Genomic DNA, 13,047 nt, shown 5'->3' with positions numbered 1-13,047 from the left:
TCTCCACTCTCATCATTTTCTATACCTGTCTATCCCTGCTCTATTTCTCTCTATCTCTCTCTGTCTTTACACATCTGTCTATTTGGGGCCATGCCTACACCAGGTGACCATCTCAGTGGATGGTATTTTGACCACCACTGGTTACACCCAGGAAGATTACACCATGTTGGGCTCCGATGACTTCTTCTACATTGGAGGGAGTCCCAACACCGCCGACCTGCCCGGATCACCAGTCAGCAACAACTTCATGGGCTGCCTTAAAGATGTGAGTGGCTCTGTGTCGTTTGTAAATATGTACTGCATGTAGCTGATCAAATATGCAACCATGTACACACACTTCTCTGCACTGTATCTCTTTGATGTTTACTCGTCAGTCACACTATTCTGCAGTGCGATTAATTTCAAGTATCATATTCAGCCGCCCACAAGTTTTGAGCATCTATCTGCCAGCTGATTACCTGTTTACATTAGTTCAAGGGTGCCCCAACAGTATTGGTGAGATCTGCTGTTCAAAATAAAATAGCGATAAAAAGAAAATTATGCATTGCAAAAGTTGCAGTGATGACGTGTTTGGCACGCAGTCACTTGAGAATCATCAGTCTGTGCAGATATAACTCCATATTTGAGAGTGGGAGGTGTCAGGCATACAGTATCTTGAATCTGTTTCAAGTGTTTATTTCCACCACGCTTCCTCACTCTTCTGCTAACCACACTGCAGACCAAACACACCCACAGGCATTGCAAACACACACACAGTGGGATGGTAGAAAATCACAAACAGAGAGATTCAGATTTATACTCATAGCCTACACACACTAATACACAGCCACACGTAGTCATGGGTGGATATGCATAGAGTTGCCTTGTAAAAACTTTATTTCTTCAACTTTGACAAAAAATAAATAAATAAATAAATACTTATTTTCACCAGGGCTTTAATTCACATCTTAACAAGCTGTCAAGAGGACCAATCACAGCTTAAAGTATTATGTCCTTGTAAATGTAATGACTTGTATAGAGGCAACGCAACATGGTGCCATCGCATTTCCTCATAAAACCATGCTGATTGAATAAGTAATTACTTTTGCCATCACTTTTAATGGATCGCACAGTAATCGCCCTATCTCTAACTTAATTATGCCTGCAGAATTACATTTTCATTATTTGGGTTGCTATCGGAAGGATCCCTAGTGGGTCTTAAACTTCCCAAGGCGTTTAACTATCCTCTCTCTCATCAAGACGAGGCTGGATTTACAGTCAACGTACAGACAGAGTGCAGGGGAGGGGAGGGGGGTGTGAACGGTAGAAGACAATGGCGAGAGCTAACAGCAACACATAGAGGTGAAAGTGAAAGCAATGTGTGCATGGTGCTGGGAATGTGATGTCAGAGCAGATGGTTGGAGAGCAGAACATGTACGTCAGTTTGGATAGACTTGGAAACAATTAGGAATTAAAAGTTTAAGCTCTATAATGTTGAAAATGTTTCAAAGAATAACGCAGTAACATTTGTCAGCTACAGAACTGTATGGTAGAGTGCAGACAAAAATAAGAAAAGGAAAGTAAATGAAGAAGTGAAAGTTTTGAGTTAAAGGTGAGATATGGTTGAGAGCCAAGCAGCTCCAGGCAAATCCAGGAGAGAAGAAGTGTTAAAGCAAACATCCAACATTGGTATTCATTTTGACCTTCAGCCGAGACCTGCTTTTTTTTATTAAGCAGCCTGGGTTTGGGTCAGAACTGCACAACATGTCTCCAAATACTGTGTGGTCCAAGTAAAGAATCTTAAAATCTTGTTTTCTTTAAATCAGGGGAAATTGCATGCTGACAGCACAACAGCCTACTGCAGGTAGAGAAATTCCATGTGCGTCTCTCTCCATTCGCAGACCTTTTTTACCTAAATAATACATTTCAGACTCAATACCAGACCCTCTTGTTTGTTACTTTGATGGTGTGTTTACAGGTCAGACAGGTGTAGTGTTTGATCCAGACTTGAGCTCACTAGAAGCTGCAGCTTACTGGTTGTTTTTCGTTCTGTGTTTGAGTCTTACATGCTCAACCTCAGCTGCGGTCAGGCTCTAATGACTACATCAGCTGAACTAAGCCAGAAAGGTAACCACGCAGAAAGGTGCTGGGAAAACCTGCAATGAGAGTAACTGAGAGTGCCAGGTAAAGAAGTAGTAGCAGGAGCTGCAAATAAAGAGGGAAGAAAGTGGTTTGGGGGGGTGGACTGTGGTGTGTTTCATCCAGTGCTAGTTCAGTGGCACAGCTCGGATTATCAGTGGTGTTATGGTCTGGGGCAAGGCTTTCATGCCACCACCGTGGTCAAATGCCTTTGATACGCTTGGCCAGTACCCTCCAGGCATCAGAAATCCAAAGGAAAAGCACAGCAGAAGAAGAGTAAAAAGGCACCAAAAGAGGCGCTGAAGCCCTGTGAAGTTTTTATTTGCAGCGTGTGTGTCCGTGTGTATGTTCGCATATGTGTGTGTTCAAAGTCACCCACATGCTATGATCATACACTGTGTGATGTATGTGTGCGTTTTCGAGGCTCCAAAGCCAGAGTGGTGAGGTGTGAAATCGGGTGTCTCTGCTTCTCAGCCCCCCCCGGTCTTGTTTCCACAGATCCCTCTCTTCAGCACGTCACCATCTGTCTCTCCACCACCACAACCTCCACCTCCCCATCTCTCTCTCTCAGACAGTGACCTTGCTATCGCCCATTTCACACTCCTCCCTCCATGTCAGTCTTTCTCTCCCCTCTTGCTTGTCTTCCTCACTCTTTCCACCTCTCTCATCACTTCTCTCCACCCCTCTCTCTGCCTCTCATCTTCCCTTTCTCTGGGGCAGTTTTGTGTAATTAAGTCCATGGTAGCGCTGTTGGTACGCCAGCTTTGCCAAATTAAAAATTGATTTCTTCGACTGATTCCATGCACTGGATGAATGCTCTCGCCCTCCTCCTCACCCTCACTCTTTTACTCTCTCTCCTTTCATGCCCTCCCAACTTCATATTGATGCTCTATCTGTTCGTCTGCAGCTTCCTCCCGGTCTCACCTTTGTTGCGCGATAAAATCTTCCGGAGTCATCCCACAGCCCCACTCACTCCCCACCTATAACAAGTCCGCATTCATTTGAGACTTTGTTGCAGGAAGGCTGCTCCTTCAAAACATGCCCTTTGCCCTTTCCATCCACGCTTTCTAATCACCAAGGCAATGGCAATCAATGCAGTGTATAGTAATGTTGAAAGTCTATCACAGACTGTCTATGAATGTCACTAAAGTCGATAAATATATTAAATATTTGTTTGAATTACCTAATGTTAACACCGTAAAGGATTGATTGTCGGAATGCCTATGAATCTATTGTAACACAAAAAATACATATGGGTTCATTGAGCATTGAAAACCCCAAGCACATCAGGGAAAAAAAAAAAAAAAAACATATTATTTTTGTACTCCTGCTCTGCAGGCTTTTAGATTTGTCGAGTTTCTCAATGACAAAACAAATCAATTGAGTCACCCCTGAGGAAGGCTTTGGCCCCGCATTAGCTGTACTGTTAGAACAGTGAGAAAGTCCACAGCCCATGTCGAGGCCACATGCATTCTGAGTTCAGAGAGATCACTCTCAAGTTCATCCAGCATAAAAAACACGATGTGCCTCTGCTGTCCAAGTCTGTGCTTTCAGAAGTCAGAAGTGATCATCAAATCCCCCATCAAACGTGGGGACAAAGATTTGTGCTAGACATTATTAATTTTGCTGAACATTTCAAAGTTTTTTTAAAACCTTTTACAGTAGTCTTTTTCTAAGTCGACAAAGCCGGCAAGCTTCTCTGCAGTGAGTGATTTGGTTAGATGAGCTGTGGAGACCTGCCTTCCAAATACTGAAAAGATATATTACAAATGTCTGTATAGGGCTAGACAGCCTCAAGGGTTATATGAAGATATGAAAGAAAGGCATATGGTCTAGATGCTGAGTCAACACATGCATTTATATCGAACCTGGCCTTGACTGAGCACATACCGTCTGGGTCCTTTGCCTTTTGCAAAGGTACAAAGGCACAGATTATTTGATACACCTTTCAGAGCACCCTGCGTGCCTCATACATTTTGGTGCTCCCATGCATCACACCACTGCTACCTTCGTTTTCTTCTCATTTGTCATTCACGGCCACCCTCTCCTGCCTTCCCGACTGTTGAAGACCTCTCCCTTGTATTCTCCCACCCTCTTTTGCATTCTGCTTTTTAGTTTTAAGTGCCCCTGGCTATTCCTCTAATTTTGCATTTGTATTCTTTTGCTAGAGACACCCAGAACAACTTAAGTGACTGTGAAAAGGTAGCTTGTCACACACTTAATGACTGGCTAACGCAGCATTTTCACGTCTCGCCCTTGTTGAATTTAACACACTAAACAGCAAGGTGGATTTGAGCACACACACTAAAACAAACAATGGCAGCAGCTTAGTTCAAAACTAACATAAAGCTCTTAAATTTATACCAGCAGTAGTGTGAAAATATTAAAGATTTACAGGTGATATAAAGTGGCCCAGGAATAACACACGATTGCCATGTACTGCCTGGCATCTGAATGTTTGAACAAATTGTGATCTTGTGATCAATAGCCAGTCACAGTTGATGTTAGACCAAGCAAATTCTGACTGTCCGGTGGAGAGTAGGTGTCAGGGATACAGGTTAGATTGGACAAAATCCTCCTGACATTAGAAGTCTTGATGTCAATGACGTATTGAAAGCTGTCATTAAAATATGTACTTATGTACTTTTTACATCCCATCGCTGCTTATTCAACTAGACTGAGCACATTAAACACAAAGAGACCAAATCTTAGAGCAGGGGTGTCAAACATACGGTGTGCACCCACCGGGCCCGCAAGGTGACTTTGCAAAGTGCTGAAAACATAGAACATGTAAACAAATACAAAGTCCACAGGGAGTTAACTTTAAAGTAATACATCAGAATTTACAATTTCAGCTTTCTTTAATCAATATTCTGTGTGTTATGGAGCTGTTAGACCACCTCGTTAATACAGGTGTGTACCTCGTTAATGCAGGTGTGTACCTCGTTAATGCAGGTGTGTGCCTCGTTAATGCAGGTGTGTACCTCGTTAATGCAGGTGTGTGCCTCGTTTGTGTGCAGCACAGAGATCAAACAGTTCGGATACCTCAATGTTGTTTTTAAAGACTAAAGGTGGACTAATATCGACTGAAGAGGAATATTTTGTTAGATAAAAACATGTTGTTCATTGTGGAAATGATTACAGCGATCTTTGTTCAAAATATTTTTGCTTTTGGACTTTACAACGCTGTGGAGTTACTGGAAATGTTCGGGTCATCCTTCATCAGCTGTGTGGGTGAGTCGCTAGCTAGCCAGCACTAGCTTAAAAATAAATTCACGGACTTAGGAGCTACGTCTGTCCATGGGAAAATATTTTTCCGCAGATATCTTTGTCACGCTAGACTGAACTAGCAAAGCAATTTAGTGTTTATATGTACACTATTTATTCAGTTTGGGAACATTTGTTCACAGTTGACCTTTCAGGCTCATACCAGGTAGTGTGGCTAATGCTGGAGTAGAGCTACTGCAGTTTCCAAAACTGAAGAGCTAATCCGCTCATGTGTGTCACTGGAGGTGTTTACGTTTCATGGCCAAGTTAGAATGGCATTTTAGTGTGGATGTTGGTGCTGAGGAAAGGTGAAGGGGGTCACAGTAAATATAACGAAATCCATAACCTAACCACCATCATTAGGGGTCATCCTGTAAGGCACACAGTTTAAATTCCATGTCAGCTTGACTATTGCTTCACAGCATAATTGGTCACAACAAACATTTATTTGATTATCGTGTGATTGTATTGACTGGGGAAATGTTAGTTTTTCAATGTCGCCACCCAAAACTAATTCAGACTCAGGCTAAAATCACTCATTAGAGCCACATTGCAGAGACTGAAAAATCTTCTGGTACAGCATGTTTCCTGCCTCATCTTTTCCCCGTGCTGTGCTGTATGATCCTTTGTAAAAAGAAAGCAGAACCAGGCTGGATTTGTGTAGAGTCAGAGCACTGTGGTTAAACAAAAAGACATACCTGAAAATAAATAAAATATAAATAAATCTTCTCCCTCCTCCTACTGCCTTTCTGTCTTTCATCTACCCCTCTCTTTCCAACACCTTAAGCTAGACGAGCTCACACCTTATGAGCTGCCAGTTTTAGCGGTATCATAGGTAATTACCAGGACTAATCTCCACTAATGATGACATTATGAGGTGTACAGTACATGTGGCAGCGTGGCCAATGTAGGAGATAACCAAAGGAGGCTTAAGTCAAAAATAACCCAGCACATCTGTGTTCCTTTGGTTCATTGTGTGCTTGTGTGTAGGTGTGGTGTTTGACAAAGAGGGTGAGAGAGAGGGGTACCAAGAGACAGTGTGCTTACATGTTTAAAAAAAAAAAGATAGAACGGAGGGCATTTGAAAGAGATACTCTGAAAGACAATGAGGAATGACAGCAGCAGTCTGGTGAAATTAGATAGTCAAAAACCAATACAGTGAACCACAGTGCACAAGATGAGTCTTTGAGTGGTGCAAATACAAAAACAGGCCAATGCCAACAAAAGCAAATGACAGGTGATAATTCAGCATTAATTATTTTTTCTCTGTTTGGGGTGAGCAGAAGTTTGATCAAATTAGTAAAAAGAAGCAAGATGGAGGTTACATTAGTGGATCCAGGTATTATATGTTCAATAATATCAGTTTACAGCTTGTAGTTAACATAGTAAAGAATGGAAAATTACTGTTCATGCTTCCTTTTATCAAAAGAAGAGAATCATGCTCCAAACACAACAAGCAGGTAGATTTCCCCTGTCTTTACTCAGTGACAGTTCAACTGAACACAACCACTGCCAGGATCAAACCTGGGACTACTGTACAATACCAGGACAATCTCCTAAACATTGCAGCTGCGAAAGCAGCGGAAAACAAAGATAGAAATGTACAGAAGCCATTTTATTTCTCTGTTACCTGTCAGCGAGTGTGTGTGGGTGGGTGTGTGAGAGAGCATGAAGAGCTTTACGATCAGGAGAGAATAGAAAACACAACACCAACAAATGCAGCGACCTTAGCTGCTTCACACTATTACCTTGAGGACAGCCTCTCAGAATGCTGTCTGCAGAGCGTTCAGCAAATAAAAGGAAAACTAAAACTATGAAAGCCAAGTCTAATTTACTTTGCCTTTAGCACTTAATCCATTATGAATGCACACAGTGAGACACAGACACACACTTTGAGCTGAAACAATAGAGCCATATTTCATCAAAGGCTGAGAGACAGACATTTGCATTAAGACTGGAGGCAACTTTCACTTCTTCGTGTCTAAATATCCCCTTGAGCCTTTTGGTTTTGTTCCATTTACTGTGCATACATGCTGACATTTCTGAGCTTCAGGTTTTCTACTACAACAAATGGTTTGAACACTTGATCGAGATTGAAGAGTCCATATAGTTGTGATCAGCAAACTGAGCACTCATCTGACCTAAATTTGTTGCTGGAGGATTGCGGGCTGGAGAAGGAAAAACAGCTTGTGTATGTTGCATCGAAGTTGGTTTCACACTGCTGTTAAAGAGAGAGTCACATGTTTCATTCATGTTTTGATTCATCATTTCGCCATGCTGACAAGAGTTATGGAAGCTGCTATAACTGACACTTGAAATTAATTTAGGCAATTAGGATGCATCTGCAGGCTCTTACAATTACGAACTAGACTGTTCTTCTCTGTTGCAGCTGCATTTTGATCTTACTATGAAAGTCCACTTGAAATACTAATCCGGTTCTAGATGGTGTTTCTGAATCCATAATGCAGGGCAATGCCACTGTTTTATACAGAATTCTAACCTTGTAACCACTTGCTCTCCTCAATGCCCTTCAGGTGGTGTACAAGAATAACGACTTTAAGCTGGAGCTGTCACGCCTGGCCATCGAGCGTGACCCTAAGATAACTCTGAACGGTGACCTAGTGTTCCGCTGCGAGGACGTGGCAGCCCTGGACCCAGTCACCTTTGAGACCCCTGAGTCCTTCATCTCCCTGCCCAAGTGGAACACCAAGAAGACGGGTTCGATCTCCTTCGACTTCCGCACTACGGAACCCAGTGGCCTCCTGCTGTTCAGCCACGGCCGCCCTCAGGGCCCCAAAGAGCAGAAGCCTGGTAGGGAGCTGAAGACTGATTACTTTGCCATGGAGCTGCTGGACGGGTATTTGTACCTGCTGATTGATATGGGCTCTGGAAAAACAAAGCTGAAGGCCAGCAACAAGAAGGTCAATGACGGGGAATGGTGCCACGTGGATTTCCAGAGGGAAGGGAGGAAAGGTGAGAAGTGCTGAAAACTTTTTAATGCAGTGTTGTTGGATTTTTACTTCTTCATATTTATTACACATTTTTCCTATCAATAGACAGATCCATGCCAATGTCAGTGTCAAATTTTACTTTCTATCGACCTATGAAAAAATCCAACATCCTCACATACTTTGGTGGTCATTACTGAGGATGCACATATTACATATACATAGTCTGACTCTTCTGTCTACCTTTTTGCATGTCAACAAAAATATCCTTTGTGTGTTTTTTCTTATGCATACAAAATAGCAAGAAATAGCTTTTGACAACCCACCTCTCAGAGTAACATGCTGCTTCACAGTTGCTTTTCAGAAGGCTAGATATCTCTTGTTAGCTTCACAGCATTTTACAAGACCACTACTGTGTGCTTGGACTAAACATGTGCTTATTCTAAGACTATTGTTATCATATTCTGTGATGTTTTTAAGCAGCAGATTGGAAGAGTTCACTGGATTAGGGGGAACATTTGCTGCCAGGGCTTTGTCAGTCACAGAAAACTCCCCTTGCTAATCGAACTATGTCAAAACAAAAGCTAAGAAATGGGTACACAAACTATTAATGATACATCTGCTGGTATTTGTATATGTAAGTTTATCTTACCTATCTGTTGTGCTCTAGTGTCTCTGCCTTCATGCAGGCACAAACAGGGCTACCTGTATGCTTGAATGTGTGGTGTCTGATGAATGGTCTGTAGGTGGGCGAGCACCTTGGACATTCTATCTCCCCCTAATAGCATCTTATAATGAGGAAGGGTGTGAATCGGTGTGTGTGTGTGCGCGCACATGCATGTGATCTCACTGCTGCTCCTGCTGTAATTGGCTTTTAATAGAAAATTAAGACGGAGTCGTTAATCACAGAATGAGAGAGGGCCTTTTGTTTCACCCACTCCCTGCTGCATTCTGCTTCCCTTCTCCTCCATTTAGCCTATTACGGACACATTAGACACACACACACACACACACACACACACACACACACACACACACACACTACTGTCATTTATTCTCCCTGTCTCCTGTATGTCCCTCTGTCTGCATTCTATGTCCTTAAATTATCCACTTATTGCCACACCCACACAACCATCCACTCACTTGCCCACTCACACAGCCACTTGACCTCCCATCCACTCACTCACCTATCCAGACCACACACTTCTTCAATCATGTCTCTTTTGGTCATTAAAACACATAATCACTCACTAAAAACAAGATGCATGCGCACACACAAGCATGCACATAATGGACTGCAGCCAATTTAAATAGCTATTGTTAGAACCTTTGCCAACATATCATATATTTGCATTTTAAGATTTAAAAGTTACTGTTCATTCTTCTGTCTTTTAGGCTCAATCTCAGTCAACAGCCGTAGCATGCCCTTCAGCTCCCCAGAGGGCAGTGAAATCCTGGACCTGGACAGCGATATGTACTTAGGCGGACTGCCCGAGTCAAAGTCGAACCTCATCCTGCCGCCAGAGGTTTGGACGGCACTGCTTAACTATGGCTACGTTGGCTGCGTCCGTGACCTCTTCATTGACGGCAAGAGCCGCGATGTGCGCCGTCTGGCTGAGATCCAGAGTGCACTTGGTGTCAGCAGTTTCTGCACACGTGAACTGCAGAAGCGGTGTAGCAGCACCCCTTGTGGCAACGCAGGTCTCTGCAAAGAGGGCTGGAACCGATACATATGTGATTGCACCGGCACCGGATACCTGGGGACCAACTGCGAGATAGGTAAGGATAGTAATGTTGAAGATCAACTGCTGTGTGTGCATCTAGTTTGCAATTTTGTCATGCACAATTCACAAAAGAAAAGCCACTGCAATGTCCTTAAGAGAAATGTTGTACACTTTCAATAAAACAGAGCAGGAAAACAAGTGTACAACGAGCATTTGACAACGGGCTGCCTTGTATTTGACACAACTAAGCAGCTGCTGTGTAGTAGAAGTCAGAGCTCTACAGGGACCTTATATATGTGAACCAAATGCCACCCCAGGCTGGGTGGCATTAAGGGCCCACTGACAGGGAGGGGGGAATCGAAGCTGAAGTGCTGAGAGGCCGGCAGCAGAGCAGCCAGGCCTACTGCCGCCATCTGTGCCAGTCACGCAAACCCAGGTGGCGTATATGCCACAGCGAGAGGGAGGTGAGCTAGTCAAATAATACCACGTACGTCTGATTCATTCCAATTAGCTGCAGGCGCCTCGCTTCATGGTTTGTCTTTGCACGTCCACGGGGGTGAGTGAGCCATGACAGTGTGGGATTTTGAGGGACAGGGAGGGTAATGAGGGAAGGAGAGATTGGATTCAAATCAGGACAGTGAAGGTAGAGGATGAAATGTCTCTATTTTGAAGGGTTATATTTTAACAGTTTTGTCTTTGGGTAGACAGGTATGGTTTTAGTAATACTCTTCTGCCCTCTAGTGGAGCATTGTGCTACTGCAGTGATGTGACGTGGCACTCTTTTAATAACCAGCCACATATTTCTTTTTGTCAATAGGCATAGTGAGTGCAGAGCCTAATATAGTGTAAGTGCAATCAATGATATTGACTAGATGAGGAAAACCCAAAGAGTTGATGGCTGCAAGCCACACAGAATTAAAACCACTAATGTTTTTTTGAGTTGATGGTTAGGATGATAATAATAATTAATACTCATTTTGATGATTGTAACTACAAAAATATTGGATTGGAATTGTTTCACATTTTTGTGACATGAGGTGTGCGTTGTACACTTATTCAGTACCACTGCTATTTCCTGTTTGCCCAGCCTTAGAAGTTTTTTTTTTTTTTTCCCCCTTTAAAACATAAACATTTGAAGTACCCAGTGACAGTGACTCATGTTAGCCTGTGGTGACACATATCAACCCACACAGCAAAATAAGAGCAGAACGCAGGGAACTGTCGCTCTACACAGCAGTCTATTTATGGCATGGCTGCTTCTAGAAGGAATAACTACGGTTGTGCCAAGTGTGAATAAGGATGTCTCAGAAACCAGCTGTACTTTTGTTGTTGACATTTTTCTTAGCTTGAAGACAGTCTGCTGTTGGATTCATTATGACTATTTTCTTGGGTTTGCTTTCTTTTATTATAATGAATGTTTTCATTTTGTGTTTTGGGTGGTGGATTTTCAATTTTCAATATAATAGGAATTGAGTCCTTGGCATATTCTGCACACTGCCAACAGCTTGGCACAAATGACGTGGGAAGACAACATGAAGAAGCAATAACACAAAGTCCATACTGTATGCAGTCATACATTTTTGAAAGAATTTACATGCCTGAGAAGTGCAGAAAAAAATGATATTATCTTTGGATCACTGTGAAAAGTGTTTGGTTTGCAGGCATGTTTGGCTTTGATCATCATTCTCACTGAATGTCTCCTTGATCATCCAGATACACCTATTTTGACAGAGTATTGACAGAGATATTTTTGGTTTGATATAATTAGATAAATATTAAATATCCACTACAGATCTATAATTATTTGGTGAGACTTAAATACATATAGATACTTTGTTTCACTGTCATTCAGACTGACATTAAACTTGACAAATGCATGAACTAAAATATGTGCATACCTGTGTTCTGCATTAATCTCAGTCTTTACCAATGTAAGCATCCTTCCCTGTGTGCTGTGTTACACACTTTGTCACTCCTCTGTCCTCTCCTTCAACCCTATCCAGAGGCGACGGTGCTGAGTTATGACGGCAGCATGTACCTAAAGATCATCATGCCGGTCACCATGCACACGGAGGCCGAGGATGTGGCGCTGCGCTTCATGTCTCAACGGGCGTATGGTCTGCTCATGGCCACCACCTCCAAGGAGTCAGCCGACACCCTGCGACTGGAACTGGACGGAGGCCGCATCAAGCTCACTGTGAACCTTGGTAAACCACTGTCATTCATCATGGTTGACCCTGCTAACCTATTTCTTACCTCACCCCTTGTCTCCTCATCTACACCCTGTATTTTAGCATTGTGTATTGCTGAACGTACAGGGTTGTTGTTTTTTTTTGTTTTTTTTCCATTGTCAGATAAGTAGGTGGGAAAAAGCTTTTAAATTTGTCCCTCAGTCACGTCAGATTTGTTTTTTATGATGGAGCACACTTTATTTCATTTAATGGGTACAGTTAGCAAACAAGCTAGCTTATGCCCATCACTGCCCATCAGTTTAAATGAGAATACCAAGAGTGCTCAAAAGCTATTCATTTTAGAAAACTGAGGTACAAATACAGAAACTTCTCCTCCACAAATGAATAAAGTGCTTGCTGCAGGAATGCAAGACTAAAAGTAAAAATGCAAATGTACAGTACAGTACAGTAATTTCAGCCTCTGTGGGGAGCACCCCTGCAGTCATTTCTGTTCCATATTCTTTGACCCTTCCCCCATGCATTCATCCCCTTCTTTTTCGTTCCCTGTGAAGCCCCATAGCGCCTCCTCCTGTTTAAAAGCTCCATCTCTAACTGTATCCCTGGCCTGATCCTGAGCCTTAACCCACTAACCTGTCTCTAGAAGCTTCAAGGTGGTTTTGCATCTGTGTCGCTCTTCCTCTTGTTCTACTCTATTCCCTTTTTTGTGGAGTTAGCTGAGGGGCTGCGTGGCTCTACTTCTCCCCAGCAGCACTGCTATGAGAAGATGGGGACCCTCATCATAAGTAATTACAAATGAGT

General features: G+C 42.7%; 1 protein-coding gene across 13 annotated transcripts in view; it reads left to right on the top strand.

Moving 5' to 3' along the window:
* Window positions 1-13,047, top strand: part of nrxn2b (neurexin 2b) — a 592,065-nt gene that overhangs the window by 268,256 nt on the left and 310,762 nt on the right. For all 13 annotated transcript variants that reach the window (XM_019268034.2, XM_027287992.1, XM_027287993.1 and 10 more), the window contains 4 exons: window positions 104-265; window positions 7,920-8,358; window positions 9,729-10,112; window positions 12,061-12,264. In XM_019268034.2, coding sequence (XP_019123579.2) covers window positions 104-265; window positions 7,920-8,358; window positions 9,729-10,112; window positions 12,061-12,264 — 1,189 coding nt within the window. The remainder of the gene's footprint in view (window positions 1-103; window positions 266-7,919; window positions 8,359-9,728; window positions 10,113-12,060; window positions 12,265-13,047) is intronic.

Source organism: Larimichthys crocea, chromosome XIV (assembly GCF_000972845.2).
Source record: "Larimichthys crocea isolate SSNF chromosome XIV, L_crocea_2.0, whole genome shotgun sequence".
Classification (NCBI taxonomy): domain Eukaryota; kingdom Metazoa; phylum Chordata; class Actinopteri; family Sciaenidae; genus Larimichthys; species Larimichthys crocea.
Note: the sequence above shows the minus strand (reverse complement) of the source record. Positions and strands in the feature narration are given on the sequence as shown.